The sequence below is a fragment of the Oncorhynchus gorbuscha genome, linkage group LG02 (assembly GCF_021184085.1).
Source record: "Oncorhynchus gorbuscha isolate QuinsamMale2020 ecotype Even-year linkage group LG02, OgorEven_v1.0, whole genome shotgun sequence".
Lineage (NCBI taxonomy): Eukaryota > Metazoa > Chordata > Actinopteri > Salmoniformes > Salmonidae > Oncorhynchus > Oncorhynchus gorbuscha.
Window position 1 is genome coordinate 90,864,006 of NC_060174.1, and position 22,766 is coordinate 90,886,771.

Sequence of the window (22,766 nt, forward strand, 5' to 3'; positions counted from 1 at the left end):
ATTACACCACTATTTATCATTAGGCTACCGCATGTCAGAGGCATGAAAAATGAGTGAATGGACAAGTAAACAGTTGGTATAGCCTACGCCCTAACATGCAATGTGGTTAGACGAGAACACTGACATTTTGCCAAGGAAGAGATGAATTGCCGACACCAAGACGCACGCGGACAGTAGTGGATACATAAATTCTGGCCTAATGACAAAATGTCATTACACTTTGTGGTGTTTGAGGAACAGATGTCTCTTTCCATTCACCACTGCTTGGAGGCTGGAAATATGTTTCTAGTGGATGAACGTGTATGGGTAGCCTAGTAAAGGAGCTTCTTTGAAGAGACTAAAAACATCAAGACTGGTTGTGTTTATGCCACAATAAAATGTAATACATTTCAAAAGTTAAATTATGAATCTTTACGACTAGGCCCACAGAGATCCTACTGAAGTAATAGGGATTCTAAATGTAATTCTATGATTAAGCATGTGCACACATAGGAGGTCCCGTACTTTCACCCCTGGTCAGATGAGAAAGAAGAGAACCCCAGTGCCTTTGGACGTAAACATCATTTTTTGGTAGCACTTACTTTACGGTACTAAAATGACCAGGTATTACTTAAAAATAGACGGTGACATGTTAATAACACAGTATTAATGATTTATGTGCTCGTTTGTTGAGGATAGATTAAAACAAGCACAACTGGTTATCATTAGGTAACAAGTAGTTACCAATTGTGTTAAATAAGTACCAGAAAGTAACCATTGATACCACATATTTTTCCTAGTAAACACACCAAGTTAATACCAGAGGAAAAAGTACTGTAAAATATTGAACGAGGAAGTCACATGCACACTCTTTGTGCTTGTCACACTCTACATTTACATTTGACATTTTAGTCATTTAGCAGACGCTTTTATCCACAGCAACTTACAGTAGTGAGTGCATACATTTTCATTAAAAAAATTCTCCCTATACTGGTCCCCCATGGGAATCAAACCCACAACCCTGGCTTTGCAAGTGCCATGCTCTACCAACTGAGCTACACAGGACTTCCTCTACACATCACTTACTTGCAAGTACAGTACCTTCAAAATTAAGACAGAGTGTGTGCCCACAGTACAGTGCGTGGGATTAATTCCATTTAAATTCAGTCAATTATAATGGAATTGACCCCAACCTTTGTAGAGTGTATGTGCATTTTTGTTGCACAATTCCCAAGTTATGCAGAAATCCAGATTTGGGAATTTTGGGAAAGTTACCGGAATTTTGCAACTCCAGTCACACTGTTGAGATGGGATAAGAGCGTCTGCTAAATGACTTAAATGTAAATGTAATGTAATGGATAACATTGTTACGAAGAAGGTTAAAATGATGTGAAATAGTATTTTTTTAAACAAAATTACAATACTTAAAAGGCACTTTATTCATAGAATGACCCATATAGCAATGTATAGGATGTGTGTTTACCTCTACAGCTCTTTCCGTCCCTCTGCAGCATCCCAGTCACACAGCTACATACAGCTCCCATGCCTTTACTGGTGCAGATCTGCTCACAGCCCCCGTTCCCAAACTCACACCAGTCCGACTCTAATATACACAAAATTGTGAATCGCACACATACTGGTATTTACCCAAGTGCATGCATACATTAAGGCGACATGTCTGTATCACATACATGCACGCACACAGACACTAGGGGAACACTGATCTGTACCTCTCCTTCTGATGGGTCCTACAGTGAGGATCTGCTCCTTGTGATTGCTGTAGTCCGTGTACATCCTCCTGTTGTGGGGACAGTTCTACACACACACACACACGCGCACACACACACACACGCGCACACACACGCGCACACACACACACACACACACACACACACACACACACACACACACACACACACACACACACACACACACACACACACACACACACACACACACACACACACACACACACACACACACACACACACACACACACACACACACACACACACACACACACACACACACACACACACACACACACACACACACACACACACACTTGTATTAAGGTGGCATAACATAGCCATTGTAAGCTTAGCTATTCTAAGCATGCTTCACAACATGTTAGATTTGTTATCATTTGCCGCTTATAAAAACTGGACAAAGACGAAACTGGTTCCGGATTTACTTCAGTGTTCATCACCATGTTCAGGGTTTCCTCACCACTTTGCAGGCATTGATCTCGTGGTCACACAGCGACACGTCACAGTGGAGGTGGACCTCGTCATAGTCCCCAATGAACTTGAAGACTGTGACGTGGAAGCGGCAGGTGAGGGACACCCCGTTCTCAGCCATGCCTATGGTGTTATCCTTGATGTTGGGACAACTTCATAGATAAAGAAAGAGAAGTTAGTGTGGTCCTTTGTTTTCGTACAATACAACCTAACGTCTGTTCCTAACGTCTGTCCATCCGTCTGTCTGTCATTTGTGCAATTTATAGGGGATAGGGTTCTATATTGGCTGCAGACATGTGGTATGTTATTTTGAGCCTACCCTCTTTCTATGATGATGTAGCGGAGACGGTCGCTGCTGTAGCGGGACGGCGTGGCCCAGCACATATTGACGATAAGGATGAGCTGGTTCTCGTCGGCTCCCTCCACAAACACCCCCACGAAGAGGATGTCCCGCGTGCTCAGCACCACCTCGCCCTCGCGGTACGGCTGGTGGTACGACGAGTTCTTGTACAGTGCCATCTTAGTGATGAAGTTACCCTCCTGGGTGGGGAGGGTGAGGTTGATCACACTGGAGAAAGGGTTTAGGGAGAGAGAGATACAGGAAGGGGGGAGAGAAGGTGAGGGATATCATTGAGGGACCTCATTGAATAAACTCTATAACAAGTCAGGCGATGGAAAACATTGGTCTTGTGTGGAGCAGTACTTTTCTGTACACGCATGCGCAGGCTACACAGAGAAGTATCGCTTGAGACCAACGGAATGCTATAACGTTGCGGATAAAGTTGTAATGACACAATTTCATGTGTACAACATGAACATACAACGAGCATGAGAAAGTGTATCACTGGTGGGCAGGTTTCTCCAAACCAAGTTAAATCGCAAAAAAAAGTGTCTGGACACTTCTATAACATGCCAAATACATTTTTGGTTAAAAAAAAAGAAAAAAAGTGAACTTGTCCTTTAAAGGCCTAGTGCAGTCAAAAACTTGATTTCTAGTGTTTTATATACATTTCCACACTATGGGGTTGGAATAATACTGTGAAATTGTGAAATGATAATGCCCTTTTAGTGTAAAAGCTGTTTAAAAAGACTGCCTGAAATTTCAGCCTGTGTGATGGAGTTTTGAGCTACCTGGTGACATCACCAGGTGGTACATTAGTTAATAGACCAATAAGAAAAAAGGGTTCCAAACCTCTGCCAATAACAGGTAGTTTTCAGTTTTCCCCTTCCCACTCAGACCACTCCCAGACAGTGCTAGTAAAATTCTTCCTTGAGAAATTAATCTTTGCCAAGAAGCTATTTTAGTTTCTTTTTGACCATTTTAATTGAAAACAATCACAGTAGGGTTGCAAAATTCCGCTAACTCTCCCAAAATTCCCAGGAAGTTATTATTTGAGGATTCCAGATTTCCTGCTTAGATTAGATTGGAAAACCTGGGAATTTGGGGAAAGTTGAGAAAAAGTAGGTCCTCTAACCTGAGCATGGGCCTAAGCACAGTCTCCAGAGATATTTTAAGGTCCAGCTCGTAGGCGCAGGAAAACTCCACGTTGATTGTCTTGTCCCTGGTAATGATGTTGCCAGTGTTGTTCACGCTCTCAATCCACACCGTGTTCTTGTACATGATGTGTGTGCTGTTGGACTGGTAGAAAATAAAAATGGCAGATATGCTGGACAATAAACATCATTACAGTAAGTATAGTATGCGTATTGGCCAGGGAAGAGATTTCCTCAGTAACATGGAGCCCTACTGGCCCTTGCGATAGGAAATGACAGGTCTATCCTATTGGCTATACAGTTTCTCAACAATACAATTAAGTCCTATTGCCCCTTGGTGATGAGTCACAAGCCTAAGGCATGTGTTTGGCACCAGTAGGTGGAAGTAGCACGAACCACTACACCAGAATCAGATATTTTTCAATCCCCCTAATGACTAGTTATGATTAAAGGTAAAATGATCTGACTACAGATCTGTGGCAACCTTTACGATACAGCCACGTGGCCCCTGGTGTTGTTAATGTAGAAGGAGATCACTGATATAGGGTCAGATACACAGTTGAAGTCGGACGTTTACATACACCAAATACATTTGAACTTAGTTTTTCACAATTCCTGACATTTAATCAGAGTAGAAATCCCTGTCTTAGGTCAGTTAGGATCACCACTTTATTTTAAGAATGTGAAATGTCAGAATAATAGTAGAGAGAATTATTAATTTCAGCTTTTATTTCTTTCATCACATTCCCAGTGGGTCAGAAGTTTACATACACCCAATTAGTATTTGGTAGCATTGCCTTTAAATTGTTTAACTTGGGTCAAACATTTCAGGTAGCCATCCACAAGCTTCCCCCAATAAGTTGGGTGAATTTTGTCCCATTTCTCCTGACAGAGCTGGTGAAACTGAGTAAGGTTTGTAGGCCTCCTTGCTCACGCACACTTTTTCAGTTCTGCCCACAAATTTTCTATAGGATTGAGGTCAGAGCTTTGTAATGGCCACTCCAATATCTTGACTTTGCTGTCCTTATGCCATTTTGCCACAACTTTGCTTGGGGTAATTGTCCATTTGGAGACCCATTTGCGACCAAGCTTTAACAAGACTAATGTCTTGAGATGTTGCTTCAATATATCCACATAACTTTCCCTCCTCTATTTTGTGAAGTGTACCAGTCCCTCCTGCAGCAAAGCACCCCCACAACAGGATGCTGCCACCCCCGTGCTTCACAGTTGGGATGCTGTTCTTCAGCTTGCAAGCCACCCCCCTTTTCCTCCAAACATAACAGTTCTATTTCTGTTTCATCGGGACAGAGGACATTTCTCCAAAAAGTACAATCTTTGTCCCCATGTGCAGTTGCAAACCGTAGTCTGGCATTTTTATGGCGGTTTTGGAGCAGTGGCTTCTTCCTTGCTGAGTGGCCTTTCAGGTTATGTCGATATAGGACTCATTTTACTGTGGATATAGATACTTTTGTACCCATTTCCTCCAGCATCTTCACAAGGTCCTTTGCTGTTGTTCTGGGATTGATTTGCACTTTTCGCACCAAAGTACGTTCATCTCTAGGAGACAGAACACATCTCCTTCCTGAGCGGTATGACAGCTGCGTGGTCCCATGGTGTTTATAGTTGCGTACTATTGTTTGTACAGATGAACGTGATACCTTCAGGCCTTTGGAAATTGCTCCCAAGGCTGAACCAGACTTGTGGTCTATAATTCTTTTTTTTGAGATCTTGGCTGATTTCTATTGATTTTCCCATGATGTCAAGCAAAAAGGCACTGAGTTTGAAGGTAGGCCTTGAAATACATCCACAGGTACACCTCCTGTCAATCAGAAGCTTCTAAAGCAATTACATCATTTTTGGGAATTAGCCTATCAGAACCTTCTAAAGCAATTACATAATTTTTGGTAATTTTCCAAGCTGTTTAAAGGCACAGTCAACTGAGTGTATGTGTAACGGATGTGAAACGGCTAGCTTAGTTAGCGGTGCGCACTAAATAGCGTTTCAATCGGTTACGTCACTTGCTCTGAGACCTTGAAGTAGTAGTTCCCCTTGCTCTGCAAGGGCCGCGGCTTTTGTGGAGCGATGGGTAATGATGCTTCATGGGTGACTGTTGTCGATGTGTGCAGAAGGTCCCTGGTTCGCGCCCGGGTATGGGCGAGGGGACGGTTTAAAATTATACTGTTACATTGATGCTGTTGACCCGGATTACTGGTTGCTGTGGAAAAAGGAGGAAGGTCAAAAGGGGGGTGAGTGTAACAGATGTGAAACGGCTAGCTTAGTTAGCGGTGCGCGCTAAATAGCGTTTCAATCGGTTACGTCACTTGCTCTGAGACCTTGAAGTAGTAGTTCCCCTTGCTCTGCAAGGGCCGCGGCTTTTGTGGAGCGATGGGTAATGATGCTTCGTGGGTGACTGTTGTCGATGTGTGCAGAAGGTCCCTGGTTCGCGCCCGGGTATGGGCGAGGGGACGGACGTAAAGTTATTCTGTTACATATGTACACTTAACTGTATGTACACTTCCGACTTCAACTGTATTATCACATCCCTAATGATTAAGGTCAGGTTTGAATAATTATCCACTGATCATAGATCTGTGGTTAATTACCTGTACGATGGAGCCGCAATGGCCCTTAGTGTTGTTGATGTGAAAGGAGATGAAGTCCTCTCCCTCGATGCCGGGGCAGTGCTGGTCGTTGATCCTCACGTCCTCACGCTCGAAGCCCAGCTGGAAGAGCTTACACTTGGAGATGGACACCTCCATCTGGGCATGTTTACACGTCACCTCTGCCTGGATGATGTCATCCTCGTCTAGTGGGAAAACACAGGGGTTGAGAATCATAAGACTACGGTAGCTAACTTGAATACATATGCTAGACTTGGGCTTGGGTCGTGTTCAAACTTGAATCAAATCAAATCGTATTTGTCACATGCGCTGAATACAACAGGTGTAGTAGACCTTACAGTGAAATGCTTACTTACAAAACCTTAACCAACAATGCAGTTTTAAGAAAATACCACAAAAAATAGTAAGAGATAAGAATAACAAATAATTAAAGAGCAGCAGTAAATAGCAATAGCGGGGCTTTATACATGGGGTACCGGTACAGAGTCAATGTACGGGGGCAACGGTGTCGAGGTAATATGTGCATGTAGGTAGAGTTATTAAAGTGACTATGCATAGATAATAACAGAGAGTAGCAGCAGCGTAGAAGGGGGGGGGGTCAGGCAATGCAAATAGTCTGGTTAGACATTTGATTCGATGTTCAGGAGTCTTATGCCTTGGGGGTAGATGCTGTTTAGAAGCGTCTTGGACCTAGACTTGGCGCTCCGGTACCGCTTGTCGTGCGGTAGCAGAGAGAACAGTCCTAGACTAGGGTGGCTGGAGTCTGACCATTTTTAGGGCCTTCCTCTTACACCGCCTGGTATAGAGGTCCTGGATGGCAGGAAGCTTGGCCCCGGTGATGTACTGGGCCGTATGCACTACCCTCTGTAGTGTTTTGTGGTCAGAGGCCGAGCAGTTGCCATACCAGACAGTGATACAACACGTCAGGATGCAAGTAGTTCTGTCCTTGAGCTGTTCTTGTCTATTAATATTCTGTATTATGCAGTGTTTCATGTTTTGCGTGGACCCCAGGAAGTGTAGCTGCTGCTTTCCCAACAGCTAATGGGGATCCTAATAAAATACCAAATAGTACTCCCATTTCATGCCTAATGAACACGACCAATGTATTCTTGTAAAAGATTTGATCAAAATAAGACTGAGCTGGATAAATTCATTATTAAGATTAAAAATAGAGATAAAATATATATTTATCCTGTATAGCCTAACGATTACCACCACCCCCTCGCTCATCCCCCTTCCCTGACTCCCCTCCCTCCCTCCACACACTCACCCCCAGCGTTGTTGGGCAGCTCGGGGCAGCCACACAGGTCTCCCCCGTTTTCCTGCTCACACGTGTTGTTGGTGCAGATCTCTCCTGCACAGGGGTCGTAGATCCATTCTGCTAAAGACAGATCCAGGCACAATGTTAGCTGTCACACCACCTCATCCAACCAATTGTACTGACTGTTATTCTTGAAGAGCCTAATGCTATGTTTTATAAATGTAACAAACATTTTCCTGCAAATCACCCAGTCATTAACACATGCTCCAAGTTCAAGTTACCTGTATATAAAGTGCCTTCAGTATTAATATCCTTTGACTTATTGCACATTTTGTTGTGTTACAGACGGAATTTAAAATAGATCAAATGTATTTTTATCTCACCCATCTAGACATAATAACCCATAATGACAAAGTAATTTTTAGACATTTTTGCTAATGTATTGAAAAGGATATAAAGTATTAACACCGCTTGGCTATGATATTACAAATTGAGCTCAGGTGCATCCAATTTCCTTTGATCGTCTGGAGTATGCAAACAGTCATGTGAAAGACAGACCATAAAGGCAAAAGATTCTGTGGTCTGAGGAGACAAAAATGTTCCTTAACTTTGCACAACTCATTACCTGTCTAACAGTCTAACACCATCCCTACTGTGAAGCGTGGTGGTGGCAGCATCATGCTATGGGGATGCTTTCCAGCAGCAGGGACTGGGAGACTGGTAAGGATAGAGGGTAAAATGAATGGAACCAAATACAGGCAAATCATTGATGAGATGATGATTCAGAGTGCAAATGACCTTAGACCGGGGCGAAGATTTACACTGAACAAAAAATATAAATCCCATGTTTCATGAGCTGAAATAAAAGATAGCAGAAATGTTCCATATGCACAAAAAAGCTTTTTTGTGCAAATTTTGTGCAAATATGTTTACATCCCTGTCAGTGAGCATTTCTCCTTTGCAAAGATAATCCACCCACCTGACAGGTGTGGTATATCAAGAACATGATTAAACAGCATGCTCATTATACAGGTGCACCTTGTGCTGGGGACAATAAAAGGCCAATCTAAAATGTGCAGTTTTGTCACACAACACATTCTCAGTTGCCAGAAAATCTTATGTTAATTTCTATACCATAAGTTTTTTAAAGAGAATTTGACAGTTCGTCCAACCTGCCTCACAGCCGCAGACCACTTGTATGGAGTCGTGTGGGCGAGCAATTTGCTGATGCCAATGTTGAGAACAGAGTGCTCCATGGTTCTGGTATGGGCAGGCATAAACTACAGATAATGAACACAATTGTAATTTAATGATGGCAGTTTGAATGCACAGAGACACCGTGACAAGATCCTAAGGCCCATTGTCATGCCATTCATCCTTTACCATCACCTCATGTTTCAGCATGATAATGCACGGCCCCATGTCACAAGGATCTGTATACAATTCCTGGCTGCTGAAAATTTCCCAGTTCTTCCTTGGCCTGCATACTCACCAGACATGTCATCCATTGAGCATGTTTGGGACTCTCTGGATCGACCTGTACAACAGCATGTTTCACTGGTACAACATTACACAGGCCACAATCAACAGCCTGATCAACTCTATTCGAAGGAGATGTAAATGGTGGTCACGCTAGACTGCATGAGGTAAATGGTGGTCACGCTAGATACTGACCTGTTTTCTGATCCACGCTCCTACTTTTTTTTACAGGCATCTGTGATCAACAAATGCATATCTGTATTCCCAGTCATGTGAAATCCATAGATTGGGGCCTAATGAATTAATTTCAATAGACTGATTTCCTTATATAAACTGTAACTCAGTAAAAAAAAAAAAAAATTGTTCCATGTTGCATTTATATTTTTGTTTAGTATATGTTCCAACAGGACATCGACCCCAAGCATGCAGCCAAATCAGTCCTAGAGTGGCCCAGCCAAAGCCCAGACTTGAATCCCATTAAATATCTGTGGAAAGACTTGAAGATTGCTGTTCACTTATGCTCCCCATCTAATTTAACAGAGCTTGAGAAAATCTGCAAGGAAGAATGGGAGAAAATCCCTAAATCCAGATGTGCAAAGCTGATACAGACATACCCAAGACGACTCAAAGCCGTTATCGCCGCCAAAGGTGCTTCTACAAAGTATTGTCTCAGGGGTGTGAATACTTATGCAAATCAGATTTTTCTATATTTTATTTTCAATAAATTTGCTAACATTTCTAAAAATATGTTTTCAATTTACTATTTGTGTAGGTGGGTAAGATTTTTAAAAAATGTAATCCATTTTTGAATTCAGGCTGTAACAACAAAATGTAGAATAAGTTATGGGGTTTGAGTAGCTTCTGAAGGCACTGTAGCTCAAGTTTGAAACAATGAGAGCCATTGCAAAATATGTTTGTGTGTTACATCGCCCATTGGTAGCATGTACAGCTTAGTAGGAACAATAATGGTCCAAGGACTTACCCCTGCAGAACTCTTAGAACTCTTAGTGTTCTAAATACAATTTTATCAAACTGCACAAATTGGTACCTATTCACCATCGTGCCTCCCTTTATACCCCTCCTCCAGAAAGCCATTCTTTCCACCATGCCCCCATGACCGTCCCCATCCCGTGCCCTTACAGCAGTTCTCCTGCGCGATCCATTTTGTTGTGAGCGTGCCCAGGGAGCGGCAGGCCTCGCCATAGGCAGCGAGCGAGCCGCACACCTGGGCCTTGCGGTGGTTGTAGCAGCCGTCCAGGTAGCAGGACTGGTAGAATGGCCTGGGGTCCAGCAGGCCGTGGCAGGGCTGGAAGAAGCCCTTCATTTGGGTGAGCTTCTGGCACCCCTCCTCGCCCTGGAGGCCAAGCACGGCCGTGTTCTCGCACGACTGGGCCAGTGCCACGTACTGGGTCTCGTCACAGCTGGGGAGAGGGTGAAGAGATGGGAGATAAGAGGTTGAGATGGGAAGATCCATCCATGCTTTTGAATGCACAAATCTGTTTAAACTTGCACCACAACATTCTCCAGAAATCCTAGAAGATTCTGGACACCGCCAAATAACCAGCAAACAATTTTAAAAACAGCTTGGAGGAAGCCACAAAATCCTAGGTGTGATAAGCGAAAACATTTTTTTAAATGTTACTGTCAATTTAACAACGGTCTATCTCTTCCATGTCACCCCTTCCCATGCCTCCTCTCCAATTCACCTGTTCTGCATGCCATTGGTCTTCCAGCTCTGGGCCAGCTCCAGGGCACTGATGGCTGGCTTCCCGCGGGAGGTGATGTAGTCGTCAGTGGGGTCTCCGTTGAAGTTGCCACAAAGGCCACACACCTGAATAATAATAATATATAGCTCTCACAGTTATTTTCTAAAACCTAAAGACGCTTTACAATAACCATATAATGCATTACATAAAGCTTATATAATGCTCTACAACCATAAGGAAAACAACAAACCTTGTTTTGCAGCCGCTGACCCATGGTGATACTAAGCGTGTTGAAGCGGTTGTAGCGCACCTGGATGTCCTGTGGTGTGTCGATGACCAGGAAGCCCTCCGACGTGGAGACGCGTGTCATTAAACCCGTGACGAATGGCACCGATACGGGTGTGCCGTTCACCTGGTTAGGAGGATGAGATAGCGAAGATTCATGTGCGCATTGACGTGGTGAGACTAAGTACACATAAAAAAATAACTATACACATAACTCACCATCTAACTTCAAACTAATACAAAACACACACATTTCACATGCATTCTTTTCATAATAAACATTATAAAGTGATGCTAAAACTCATCCATCCATCCATGTATTAATTCATCTTTTAATCTATCCACCATCCATCTCTATCCCTCTTTTCTCCTCACTTTCACAGTGCTCCCGGAAATCAGTATATTTTCCTCGTTGATATAGAGGTATGCGTGGGAGATGGTGGTGAGGTTTGGCGTGCTCCACTTGTCGAAGTTGGCGATGAGCTGGAAGGAGAGGTCAGGTAGCTTGTGGCAGTTGGTGGACAGAACGAAGGAGCAGGAGGCAGGCAGGCGCAAGGACGCCCCGTCAAAGGTCCTGAAGACACCACCGCCGGATGCCACGCAGTGCTGCGAGCGCCGGGCAAAGCAGCCACGCACACCGTGGTGCAGGGCACACTCCTCCTCGGCTTTGCAGCGGCGCGGGTCGCACTGGATGAGGTTGCGGCCGATGCACTGGCAGCGCTTGGTGCAGTCGCCATTCCAGAACAGCTGTTTGGGCTGGCGAAGAGGAACATAAGTTATGACAATACAGTGCCTTCAGAAAGTATTCATACCCCTTGAATTTTCCTAAATGTTTTGTGTTACAACCTGAATTCAAAATGGATGACTTAAAAAAAATTTTTTTATCTACACATATTACCCGATACTGACAGAGTGAAAACATGTTTTTAGAAATGTTTTCAAATGTATTGAATGTGAAATACAGAAATATCTAATTGACTTAAGTATTCACACCCCTGAGTCAATACCTTGTAGAAGCACCTTTGGCAGCGATTACAGCTGTGACTGTTTCTGGGTATGTCTCTAAGAGCTTTCCACACCTGGATTGTGCAACAGTTTCACATTATTCTTTTCAAAATTCTTCAAGCTCTGTCAAATTAGTTGTTGATCATTGCTAGACAACCATTTTCAGGTCTTGCTATAGATTTTGAAGTAGATTTAAGTCAGAACTGTAACTTGGTCATGCAGGAACATTCACAGTCTTCTTGGTAAGCAACTCCAGCATAGATTTGGTCTTGTGTTTTATGTTATTGTCCTGCTGAAAAAGGAATTTATCTCCCAGTGTCTGGTGGAGAGCAGACTGAACCAGGTTTTCGTCTAGGATTTTGACTGTGCTTAGTTCCATTCCGATTCTTTATCCTGAAAAAACTCCCCAGTCCTTAATGATTACAAGCATACCCATAACATGATGCAGCCAACACTATTCTTGAAAATATGGAGAGTGGTACTCAGTAATGCGGCAGGTAGACCTAGTGGTTAGAGCGTTGGACTAGTAACCGAAAGGTTTCAAGATCAAATCCCCAAGCTGACAAGGTAAAAATATGTCGTTCTGCCCCTGAACAAGGCAGTTAACCCACTGTTCCTTGGCCATCATTGAAAATAAGAATTTGTTCTTTAACTGACTTGCCTAGTTAAATAAAGGTAAAATAAAAAATAAAAAATGCTTTGTATTGGATTTTCCTCAAACATAACACTTTGTATTCAGGACAAAATGTGAATTGCTTTGCCACATTTATTTGCATTATTACTTTAGTACCATGATGCAAACTGGATGCATGTTTTGGAAGATTTGTATTCTGTACAGCCTTCCTTATTTTCAATTAGGTTAGTATTGTGGAGTAACTACAATGTTGTTGGTCCATCCTCAGTTTTCTCCTATCACAGGCATTCAACTCTGTAACTATTTTAAAGTCACCATTGGCCTCATGGAGAAATCCCTGAACGGTTTTCTTCCTCTCCGGCAACTGAGTTAGGAAGAACGCCTTTATCGTTGTAGTGACTGGGTTTATTGATACACCATCCAAAGTGTAATTAATAACATCACCATGCTCAAACGGATATTCAATGTCTGCTTTTTTTACCCATCTTCCAATAGGTGCCCTTCTTTGTGAGGCATTGGAAAACCTCCCTTGTCTTGTGGTTGAATCTGTGTTTGAAATTGATAGAGGAAATTATGGTTGAAATGACTAATTATGTATACATTCCAATCAGAACTGACTAGTCCAAATGCTATAATGTACTGTACATGTGAATTTTCTCTCTTGCTCCCTTTCCCAATTGTATATAATGTAGTCAGGAGTTTAGTAACAATGAAGGTCTGTTCCTTAGTTCATTCAGTTGTACAAATCTCCAGGTGGTGGGAACGGGCCATCTCCAGATTGTCTAGAATGTTGATTTATACTGACTGGCTAGAGGGCCCCTCTGCTTGTGAAATAGAACGTTTGGAAAACGCTGACGTCATTTTCAGTTTATAACCTGTGGAAATGTGTGTATGCGTTTAGTACTCTCTTGTAATAAACGCTGTTACCTTTGGCTTTTAAGACTGGTCTCAATCTACTTCATGCATAATAAATGAACTTATACAACTCATTAATGAATTAGAAATGAGTGCGAATTGGTTTTGGCAATAAAACATACAGGAATTTAGAATTCCTCTATCAAAAATGTACTGCTAAACTGAGGGACCTTATAGATAATTGTATGTGTGTGGTACAGAGATGAGGTAGTCATTCAAAAATCATGTTAGACATTATTATTACACACAGAGGGAGTTCATGCAAATTATTATGTGAGTTGTTAAACACATTTTTACTCCTGAACTTATTTAGGCTTGCCATAACAAAGGGGTTCAATACTTATTAACTCAAGAAATTCAGCTTTTAATTTTTAATAAAGGTTTAAACATTCAACTTTGACATTATGGAGTTTTACATATAGGTTAGTGACACAAAATCTAAATGTAATCCATTTTAAATTCAGGCTGTAACACAACAAAATTTGGAAAAAGTCAAGGGATGGGAATACTTTCTGAAAGCACTGTATGTGCAGTTTTAATTTTACAATATTTAAACCTCTAGGTGAGGATTTCAAAGGCTGAATACCATTCCATAATGTTCAGTTCACACAACAGACAATTAATTGCATTAAGTAGTGTCTGTGTACTCTCTCCAAACATAATTGAAATCTCAAGCTAACTACCCAGAATACTGGGAGCATTCCCAGAACATTGGCTAAGATTCCCATTAAGCTCTAGTTGGGGTTTTATCTAACATTAAGATGATAACATCCCCAAAACATTCTAATAATGTTTTTGATGAAAATACAAAATAAAAATGTTTTAAATAAGATATCCTTGTAAAGTTCTCCTGACATTCACTAAAATGTTGTGCACAACATCTGTAACAACCACCCCAGAACCTTCCCCCAAAGTTCTCATTAGGTTTCCAAGAAGTGTAAAAACAATGTACCAGTAACATTTTCCCAGCCAACCAAAATTTGTTCTGCGAAAGTTCCCAGCAAATTTTCTCAAAGCACAAAAACGGTTTAGTCATGATGATGATCATAATGTTTTTATAAAACATTATCCTTATGTTGCAATAACATTCCCAGAACACATTTTGTCTGTTCCTTAAAAGTGTGTTCGTATCAGTGTGCACAAAATACGAATATAATGTTGCAAAAATGTTAACAGAAAAGGTTCTCAAAACATGTAATTAGGCTTTGGGAACAGTGTGGGTACATTATAAGAGATGTGCTTTGTTGTGGTAACGTTCCTAAAAATTAAAGCTAAGTTACAAAAGACATTCCTATAAGAATGCTGACATAACACAGAGTCTGGAACAAATAAAGACATCCTCTCTTTCAGTAGAGGATATCTGTGCCTCAACTTCACTGTTTTTTTGTTTTTAAAGAAACATGGTTCAAAAATATGTGGGATTGAACGTGTAATATTAGGATCTCCAACCAGATCATTAACCCTCTTCACCACCAGTGGATGTCTTTGGCCTTGCAGGATTTTTTCAGTCCAATATGGTCTATCAGGACCCAGAACACATTTTCTGAGTTATTCAAATGTTCCCATTCTCTTCATATGCTGTGTACTATAACACTGCATATTATGATTTTTCTCTTTGCTATTGTATTTTTTGTTGTGTTCACAATTTTAATTGAAAACAATAACAGGAAAGTACTTAATTGTTACCCCAAAATGATTTGATATTAAGATTAAAACAGTTGCATTGGACCTTTAAATCAATAAAAGAGTATTGCATTGAACATCAATATGTTTTTATATATTTCAGAATGGCTTTTGCTTTTTATGAGAAAAGGTCAAATTATTTTCTTATTTAGTTTGATGGTTTGGAGCCTGTATTTAAGAAGCATATGAATTCACAAGAATTCAAGTTACATAAAGGAAGCTCAATCAAACTCAAATCCAATTTTATAATACTTTCAACATGTGATGGAGAAAGGGAATCATCAAATACAGTTTTACAAGTACACAGCATGTGAAGAGGATGGGGACATTTTAATAACAAACAAATGATGTTCTATGTCCTGATTGAACATATTAGACTGAAAGAACACTGCAATACAGATATCCCATGGTGGTGCAGAGGGACCCGATGAGTCCCACCATAATGCCAGCATGATTTAGGACTTCTAACCCCTTTTAAACTACAGACGATCGTGTGTACTACAGTTTGAGCTACAGACTGGGTTATACTATTGGATTTGTCTATTTCGTCTGCCTCCGTAGATATCAACCATTAGTCTGTGTGATTAACAGGGGCTGCTAGAGTGGTCTTTGTGAGACAAGGGCAGATACCGAAGGGGCTAGGCCAGGTCTTTTATTTTACAAAAACGTCTGTCGAGTCGAATGGTTTGAGATACAAACTATTAAAAGCTATCTAGGAAAAGCTGAGACTCTCACGAACATGTATAGAAATACAGCCGGTATGATGCATTTTGTGTCATATGATGTGGTAGTTTGTGTCATATGATGTGGTAGTTTGTGTCATATGATGTGGTAGTTTGTGTCATATGATGTGGTAGTTTGTGTCATATGATGTGGTAGTTTGTGTCATATGATGTGGTAGTTTGTGTCATATGATGTGGTAGTTTGTGTCATATGATGCAAAATGCATCATACTGGCTGTATTTCGGTATTTTGAAAGTTATGTCTTGAAAACTTGATTGCTGGCATGCAAAACATGTTGGGACTATATCAACAATGGACTAAGGAAACAAATACCAAAAGATAGTTTTGGGGTGGAATTTTTCTTTAAACATTGTATGAATCCCATCACAACTGAGCCTATTTTGTTTTTTTAGTAACCTCTCTCTTGTAATATACCCACACTGTTCCCATAACCAAATGAAATGTTCTGGGAACACTTAAAAGAAACATTCTATAAACATCCGCACAACTGGGCAGTTTTTGTGTTATGAGAACATTTGCCGTGACCTAACGTATGTTCTGGGAACTTTTTGTTTGCTGGTACCATGTCAGGTGAACAGTATATGATTGTCTGTGGAGAGAGACTACTCTGTGTGATTGACTCACCTCATAGTACTTGCCGTCTGTGTAGCAGCCACAGTTCTGGGGCAGGATGCAGCCTTTGCCGTTGAGGACGTAGCCCTGGTCACACTGGCAGCCCTCCACACAGTCCTGGGTACACTCCCTCTGGCCGCGTGCTGGGGCACACTGCGGCTGGCACACTGACATGCAGCCAGAGTAGTGGCTGTTGGCTGGGCATGTCAGCACTGAGGAAGGAGAAAAATGAATCATGTCCTCAACGAAGATGTGGGTTAAGACCAAAATGGCACCCTATTCCTTATGTACAGTAGTGCACTAGACAGACATGATAAACCTTTTTTCATTTACCTGGCACTGGCACTCTGGACAGATTACAAGTCTGGGTGCATTTAGTGGATGGTAGACGCAGAATAGATATGAACAAAATATTAGTTAGCTGTTCATGTGACAATGTACGTCATTGTATAGGAGGGGTTACATAAAGCTCCTGCTTGTGATTAATCTCTTCCTTAATAATATGACTGAAAACTCCATGTAACCTTTGAGAAAGTATAAGTTATTATTATCTAGTAAGCTATTTCTATTGAAGTGTAGTCCCATGTGAGCCTCAATTATTATTGTGCTCACCACAGGGCGTGTCACTTCTCCAGCCTAACACGCGCACCCCCTGGGTCTGGCATGTGCTGGTGTAGATCTGCAGCCAGTTGCAAATAGTTTCTGGGGCGCCCTGGTCCAGGCACGTGTCCTGCAGACAGCTCTGGTAAAAGAACGCTGGCACTACCTTGCTGTGACAGCGTGCAAACACACCACCGCGGTCCGCGATCAGCCCGCACAGACGCACTGCCTCGGGCTCCACAAACACGTACAGCCCGTCACCCAGGTGGAATCGGATTCCTGTGTAGCCCCCGCCTTCAACATTGATGCCTCCTCCCTCAACATTTTGGGCCCCATCTTCCACGTTGGCATCCGTGACAAGGAGAGGGGCGTCGACGGCGCCGAGGCCTCTCTCGACCAATCCACAACGTGGGCACGAGTCGCCGCAGCCTACCTGGCAGAAGGTGTCCCGATCGGCCCAGGCCATGCCCCAGTCGTTGGTGGTGAAGGTGGGAGGAGAGGAGAGTGGCATGCCCTGGCACAGGCCGCAGGTTGCGTTGTAGAGGCTTCTGGGCAGCGTGAGCAGGAGCAGGGTGTTCCAGTCGAAGGCTACCTTCAGGCCAAAGTCCGTCTCCAACAACAGCTGCATGCCGAAGGTGAAGATGTGGACCTTCCCTGGTCCCAGCTTCAGAGGCAGGTATAGACGCTCCTTATTCACCTAGGAGATAACATGAGAGAGAGTCATGGCTGTGTGTCTGTGTGTGTGCAGGGACGCCGTATAGTGGGGGAAAGTTAAGATGATTCTAAGGGCCTGTGACTGACAGGGGCCCTAAAAATTATTAGAACACGAGGTTAATAATTTAATATTGAAAAAAATGTACCTATCATCATTAATATAATATTTTATTTACAATGTACAAATAAAACTAACAGTTTATTTTTATTTTCTTGTTTTTGGCTAAAAGTAAACATCCAGAGAGCCTCTGTTTACATGAAATGGTTCTGTCCTGCCCCCAAACTGTGCGGGAAAGGTACTTGCTAGCAGTGAGTGAAGAGTATCATGTCTCGCTTCCTAAAGAAAAATCTGGCTTCCAAAAACTCAAAAAAAGACAGGAGAGAGAAAAGGGCGACAGTATGTTTATTTTTTTATTTTATTTTTACAGGGACAGTGCACATTAATCAACCTTTCAGTAAAAGTGCCGGTTTTAGCCAGCCAGCTCATTTTCAACCGCAGTCCCTGGGCAGGTTATAATGTGTCACCCAATTTTTCACAAAGGAAGGTGGGTGTAGTCCGTGAGTGGTGGAAATTAACCTGTTTGCTTAGTCCATAGTGAAATATGCTACTTTTGCTCCCCTAGTTACTTAATATTTTCACAGATAATTCGGAGTGTTTACATATCGCTCCACTATTAATCGACATTTAAACAATGCAGGCAAACCTTCAGCAAGCTAGTCATACTAAATCAGGGATGCTGGCCTTCTAGGCAGAGTTCCTCTGTCCAGTGTCTGTGTTCTTTTGCCCATCTTAATCTTTACTTTTTATTGGCCAGTCTGAGATATGGCTTTTTCTTTGCAACTCTGCCTAGAAGGCCAGCATCCTGGAGTCGCCTCTTCACTGTAGACGTTGAGATGGGTGTTTTTTGCAGGTACTATTTAATGAAGCTGCCAGTTGAGGACTTGTGAGCCGTCTGTTTCTCAAACTAGACACTCTAATATATTTGTCCTCTTGCTCAGTTGTGCACCGGGACCTCCCACTCCTCTTTATATTCTGGTTAAAGACAGTTTGCGCTGTTCTGTGAAGGGAGTAGTACACAGCGTTGTACGAGATCTTCAGTTTCTTGGCAATTTCTCGCATGGAATAGCCTTTTATTCTTAGAACAAGAATAGACTGACAAGTTTCAGAAGAAAGTCTTTGTTCCTAGCCATTTTGAGCCTGTAATCGAACCCACAAATGCTGATGCTCCGAATACACAACTAGTCTAAAGAAGGCCAGTTGATTGCTTCTTTAATCAGCAGAACAGTTTTCAGCTGTGCTAAAATAATTGCTAAAGGGTTTTCTAATGATCAATAAGCCTTTTAAAATGATAAACTTGGATTAGCTAACACAACTTGCCATTGGAAAACAGGAGTGATGGTTGCTGATAATGGGTCTCTGTACGCCCATGTAGATTTTCCATAAAAAATTAGGCATTTCCAGCTACAATAGCTATCTACAAGCACTGTATTTCTGATCAATTTGATGTTATTTTAAAGGATAATGTGCTTTTCAAAAACAAAGAAATTTCTAAGTGACCCCAAACTTTTCAACGGTACTGTACACACACAACACACGCACAGTCAAAAGTTTGGACACACCTACTCTTTCAAGGGTTTTTCTTTATTTTTACTATTTTCTACATTAACAGTGAACACATCAAAACTTTGAAATAACACATATGGAATCATGTAGTAACCAAACAAGTGTTAAACAAATGAAAATATATTTAATATTTGAGATTCTTCAAATAGCCACCCTTTGCCTTGATGACAGCTTTGCACACTCGGCATTCTCTCAACCAGCTTCACCTTGAATGCTTTTCCAACAGTCTTGAAGGAGTTCACAAATATGCTGAGTTGGCTGCATTTGCTTCATCTGCTGTCCGACTCATCCCAAACCATCTCAATTGGGTTGAGGTCGGGGGATTGTGGAGGCCAGGACCTCTGATGCAGCACTCCATCACTCTCCTTCTTGGTCAAATAGCCTTTACACAGCCTGGAGGTGTGTTGGGTCATTGTCCTGTTGAAAAACAAATGATAGTCCCACTAAGCGCAAGCCAGATGGAATGAAGTACAGTTGAAGTCAGAAGTTTACATACACCTTAGGCAAATACATTTAAAACAGATTTTTTTTTACAATTCCTGATATTTAATTATAGCAAAATTTCCTTGTCTTAGGTCAGTTAGGATCGCCACTTTATTTTAAGAATGTGAAATGTCAGAATAATATTTATTTCAGCTTTTATTTCTTTCATCACATTCCCAGTGGATCAGAAGTGTACATGCACTCAATTAGTATTTGGTAGCATTGCCTTTAAATGGTTTAATTTGGGTCAAACTTTTCGGGTAGACTTCCACAAGCTTCCAACAATAAGTCCGGTTTGTAAGCCTCCTTGCTCGCACACGCTTTTTCAGTTCTGCCCATACATTTTCTATAGGATTGAGGTTAGGGCTTTGTAATGGCCACTCCAATACCTTGACTTTGTTGTCCTTAGGTCATTTTGCCACAACTTTGGAAATATTTGCTTGGGGTAATTGTCCATTTGGAAGAGCCATTTGCAACCAAGCTTTAACCTCCTGACGGATGTCTTGAGATGTTGCTTCTATATATCTACATAATTTTCCTTCCTCACATTGCCATCTATATTGTGAAGTGCACCTGTCCTTCCTGCAGCAAAGCACCCCCACAACATGATGCTTCATGTTTGGGATGGTGTTCTTCGGCATTCAAGCCTCCCACTTTTTCCTCCAAACATAACGATGGTCATTACGGCCAAACAGTTCTTTTTTGTTTCATCAGACCAGAGGACATTTCTCCAAAAAGTACAATTTTTGTCCCCATGTGCAGTTGCAAACCATAGCCTGGCTTTTTGTTTATGGCTGTTTTGGAGCAGTTGCTTCTTCCTTGCTGAGCGGCCATTCAGGTTATGTCGATATAGGACAAATTTTTATTGTGGATATAGATACTTTTGTACCTGTTTCCTAAAGCATCTTCACAAGGTCCTTTACTGTTGTTCTGGGATTGATTCGCACTTTTCGCACCAAAGCACGTTCATCTTAGGAGACAGAACGCGTCTCCTTCCTGAGCGGTATGACGGCTGCGTGGTCCCATGTGTTAATACTTGCATACTATTGTTTGTACAGATGAACGTGGTACCTTCAGGCGTTTGGAAATTGCCCCCAAGGATGAACCAGACATGTGGAGGTCTACAATGTCTTTTCTGAGATCTAGGCTGATTTATTTTGGTTTTCCCATGATGTCAAGCGAAGAGGCACTGAGTTTGAAGGCAGGCCTTGAAATACATCCACAGGTACACCTCCAATTGACTCAAATGATGTCAATGAACCTATTAGGAGCATCTGAAGCCATGACATAATTTTCTGGAATTTTCCAAGCTGTTTAAAGGCACAGTCAACTTAGTGTATGTAAACTTCTGACCAATTGGAATTGTGATACAGTGAATTATAAGTGGAATAATCTGTTCGTAAACAATTGTTGGAAAAATTACTTGTGTCATGCACAAAGCAGATGTCCTAACCGGCTTGCCAAAACTATAGTTTGTTAACAAAAAATTGTGGATTGGCTGAAAAACAAGTTTTAATATTTCCAACCTAAGTGTATGTAAACTTCCGACTTCAGCTGCATCGCTGCAGAATGCCCTTGGTAGCCATGCTGGTTAATCTTGCCTTGAGTTTTAAATAAATCACTGATAGTGTTACCAGCAAAGCACACACACCTCCTCCTCCATGCGGAGATCATCCGTTCACCAACTCTGCGTCTCACAAAGACACGGCGGTTGGAACCAAAAGTCTGAAATTTGGACACAGACCAAATGGACAGATTTCCACCGGTTTAATATTCATTGCTCAGGTTTCTTTGCCCAAGCAAGTCTCTTCTTATTATTGGTGTCCTTTAGTAGTGGGTTCTTTGCAGCAATTGAACCATGGCCTGATTCAAGCAGTCTACTCTGAACAGTTGATGTTGGGATGTGTCCGTTATTTAAACTCTGAAGCATTTATTTGGGCTGCAATTTCTGAGGCTGGTAACTCTAATTAACTTATCCTCTGCAGCAGAGATAACTCTGGGTCTTGCTTTTCCTGTGATGGTCCTCATGAGAGCCATTTTTATTTTTTACATTTTATTTCACCTTTATATAACCAGGTAGGCTAGTTGAGAACTAGTTCTCATTTACAACTGTGACCTGGCCAAAATAAAGCACAGCAGATTGACACATACAACAACAACAGAGTTACACATGGAATAAACAAACATACAGTTAATAATACAGTAGGAAAAAAATATATATATTTAAAGTCTATATACAGTGTGTGCAAATTAGGTAAGATAAGGGAGGTAAGGCAATAAATAGACCATGGTGGCGAAGTAATTACAATATAGCAATTAAACACTGGAATGGTAGATGTGCAAAAGTGCAAGATAAATAAATAAATACAGTATGGGGATGCGGTAGTTGGATGGGCTGTTTACAGATGGGCTATGTACAGGTGCAGTGATATGTGAGCTGCTCTGACAGCTGGTGCTAAAAGCTAGTGAGGGAGAAATGAGTCTCCAGCTTCAGTGATTTTGCAGTTTGTTCCAGTCATTGGCAGCAGAGAACTTGAAGGAAAGGCAGCCAAAGAGGAATTGGCTTGGGGGGTGACCAGTGAGATATACCTGCTGGAGCACGTGCTATGTGTGGGTGCTGCTATGGTGACCAGTGAGCTGAGATGAGGCGGGGCTTTACCTAGCAGAGACTTGTAGATGACCTGGAG

General features: G+C 41.8%; 1 protein-coding gene across 2 annotated transcripts in view; it reads right to left on the reverse strand.

Annotated features, from left to right (window-relative positions):
* The window catches only part of tecta (tectorin alpha), a 45,784-nt gene that overhangs the window by 1,578 nt on the left and 21,440 nt on the right, over positions 1–22,766 (reverse strand). Inside the window, exons 12-24 of one of the 2 annotated variants that reach the window (XM_046326817.1) lie at positions 17,271–17,955; positions 16,671–16,870; positions 11,441–11,821; positions 11,031–11,192; positions 10,781–10,905; positions 10,215–10,495; positions 7,605–7,715; positions 6,317–6,519; positions 3,695–3,858; positions 2,539–2,787; positions 2,209–2,371; positions 1,710–1,794; positions 1,463–1,582 (exon numbers count right to left, since the gene is read on the reverse strand). In XM_046326817.1, coding sequence (XP_046182773.1) covers positions 1,463–1,582; positions 1,710–1,794; positions 2,209–2,371; positions 2,539–2,787; positions 3,695–3,858; positions 6,317–6,519; positions 7,605–7,715; positions 10,215–10,495; positions 10,781–10,905; positions 11,031–11,192; positions 11,441–11,821; positions 16,671–16,870; positions 17,271–17,955 — 2,929 coding nt within the window. Of the gene's footprint in view, positions 1–1,462; positions 1,583–1,709; positions 1,795–2,208; positions 2,372–2,538; positions 2,788–3,694; positions 3,859–6,316; positions 6,520–7,604; positions 7,716–10,214; positions 10,496–10,780; positions 10,906–11,030; positions 11,193–11,440; positions 11,822–16,670; positions 16,871–17,270; positions 17,956–22,766 lie in introns of those variants that run through there. The other variant, XR_006834782.1, reaches the window with a different exon arrangement.